The 780-nt window shown below is 67.6% G+C and overlaps 1 protein-coding gene across 1 annotated transcript in view; it reads right to left on the minus strand.

Annotated features, from left to right (window-relative positions):
• TDRKH (tudor and KH domain containing) overlaps positions 1-780 on the minus strand; it is a 14,731-nt gene that overhangs the window by 4,501 nt on the left and 9,450 nt on the right. The window contains exons 3-4 of the mRNA XM_019472573.1: positions 518-624; positions 90-392 (exon numbers count right to left, since the gene is read on the minus strand). Of these exons, the coding sequence (XP_019328118.1) occupies positions 90-392; positions 518-624 (410 nt within the window). The remainder of the gene's footprint in view (positions 1-89; positions 393-517; positions 625-780) is intronic.

Raw genomic sequence — 780 nt, forward strand, 5'->3', positions numbered from 1 at the left:
GTCAGGGAAAGCCCCGGGAAACCGGGGCAGAGCGGACTCAGAGCGGGAACCAGCCTCCATCCCGCAGGGAACCGCAGCGGCTCTCCTGCCTCCTGCTCACGCTGTCGGGGCTTGCGACAGCAGTTGCGCCGCCACAGACACCGAGCGGGTAAATTGGTGACGCCTCCCGCTGTCCCCTGCCTCCCCGGGAGGGCGGAGGTACCGATAATCCTGCCAACGGCTCTCTGGGGCACGCAGAGCTGCTCCGACACCGGGACGCTCTCCGTCACGATCTGGTGGACGGCGGCTTTCGCCCGGCAGACTTGGCCGGGGGAGCCCGAGATCAGCAGCGCCGTCTCCTCGCCCTCGTCCTCTCCCTCCACGTCGATGCGAGCCCCCGTCTCTTGGCTTAGCTGCGGGCACAGGGTTGGGGGGGACACCAGCCCCCGGCTGCCATTTACCGGGGCTCCCAGTAAACGTCCCGCGGGAGCGACTTGGCCCTTTCCCGTCACCCCTGCGAGCCTCCGACACCGCTTACCTTCCTGATGGTGGCTCCCTTCCGGCCGATGATGGATTTCACGGCCGCCCGGGGCACTCGCATCTTGATTTCCAGCTCCTCGTCTCCCACGAAGGTCAGCCGCTCCTCTGAGGGCAGAGTGACGGCGGCGGGGGCCCCCAGCCCCCACGTCCATCCCCGCAGGGAGAGGGGAAACCCCCCGGGGAGGGGGGTTATGACCAGCGCAAGGGAATTATGAACGGCGCAAGGGAAACTCAAAGCGGGCAAAGCCACTCCAACAGCCT

Source organism: Aptenodytes forsteri, unplaced genomic scaffold (genome assembly GCF_000699145.1).
Source record: "Aptenodytes forsteri isolate BGI_AS27 unplaced genomic scaffold, ASM69914v1 Scaffold276, whole genome shotgun sequence".
Lineage (NCBI taxonomy): Eukaryota > Metazoa > Chordata > Aves > Sphenisciformes > Spheniscidae > Aptenodytes > Aptenodytes forsteri.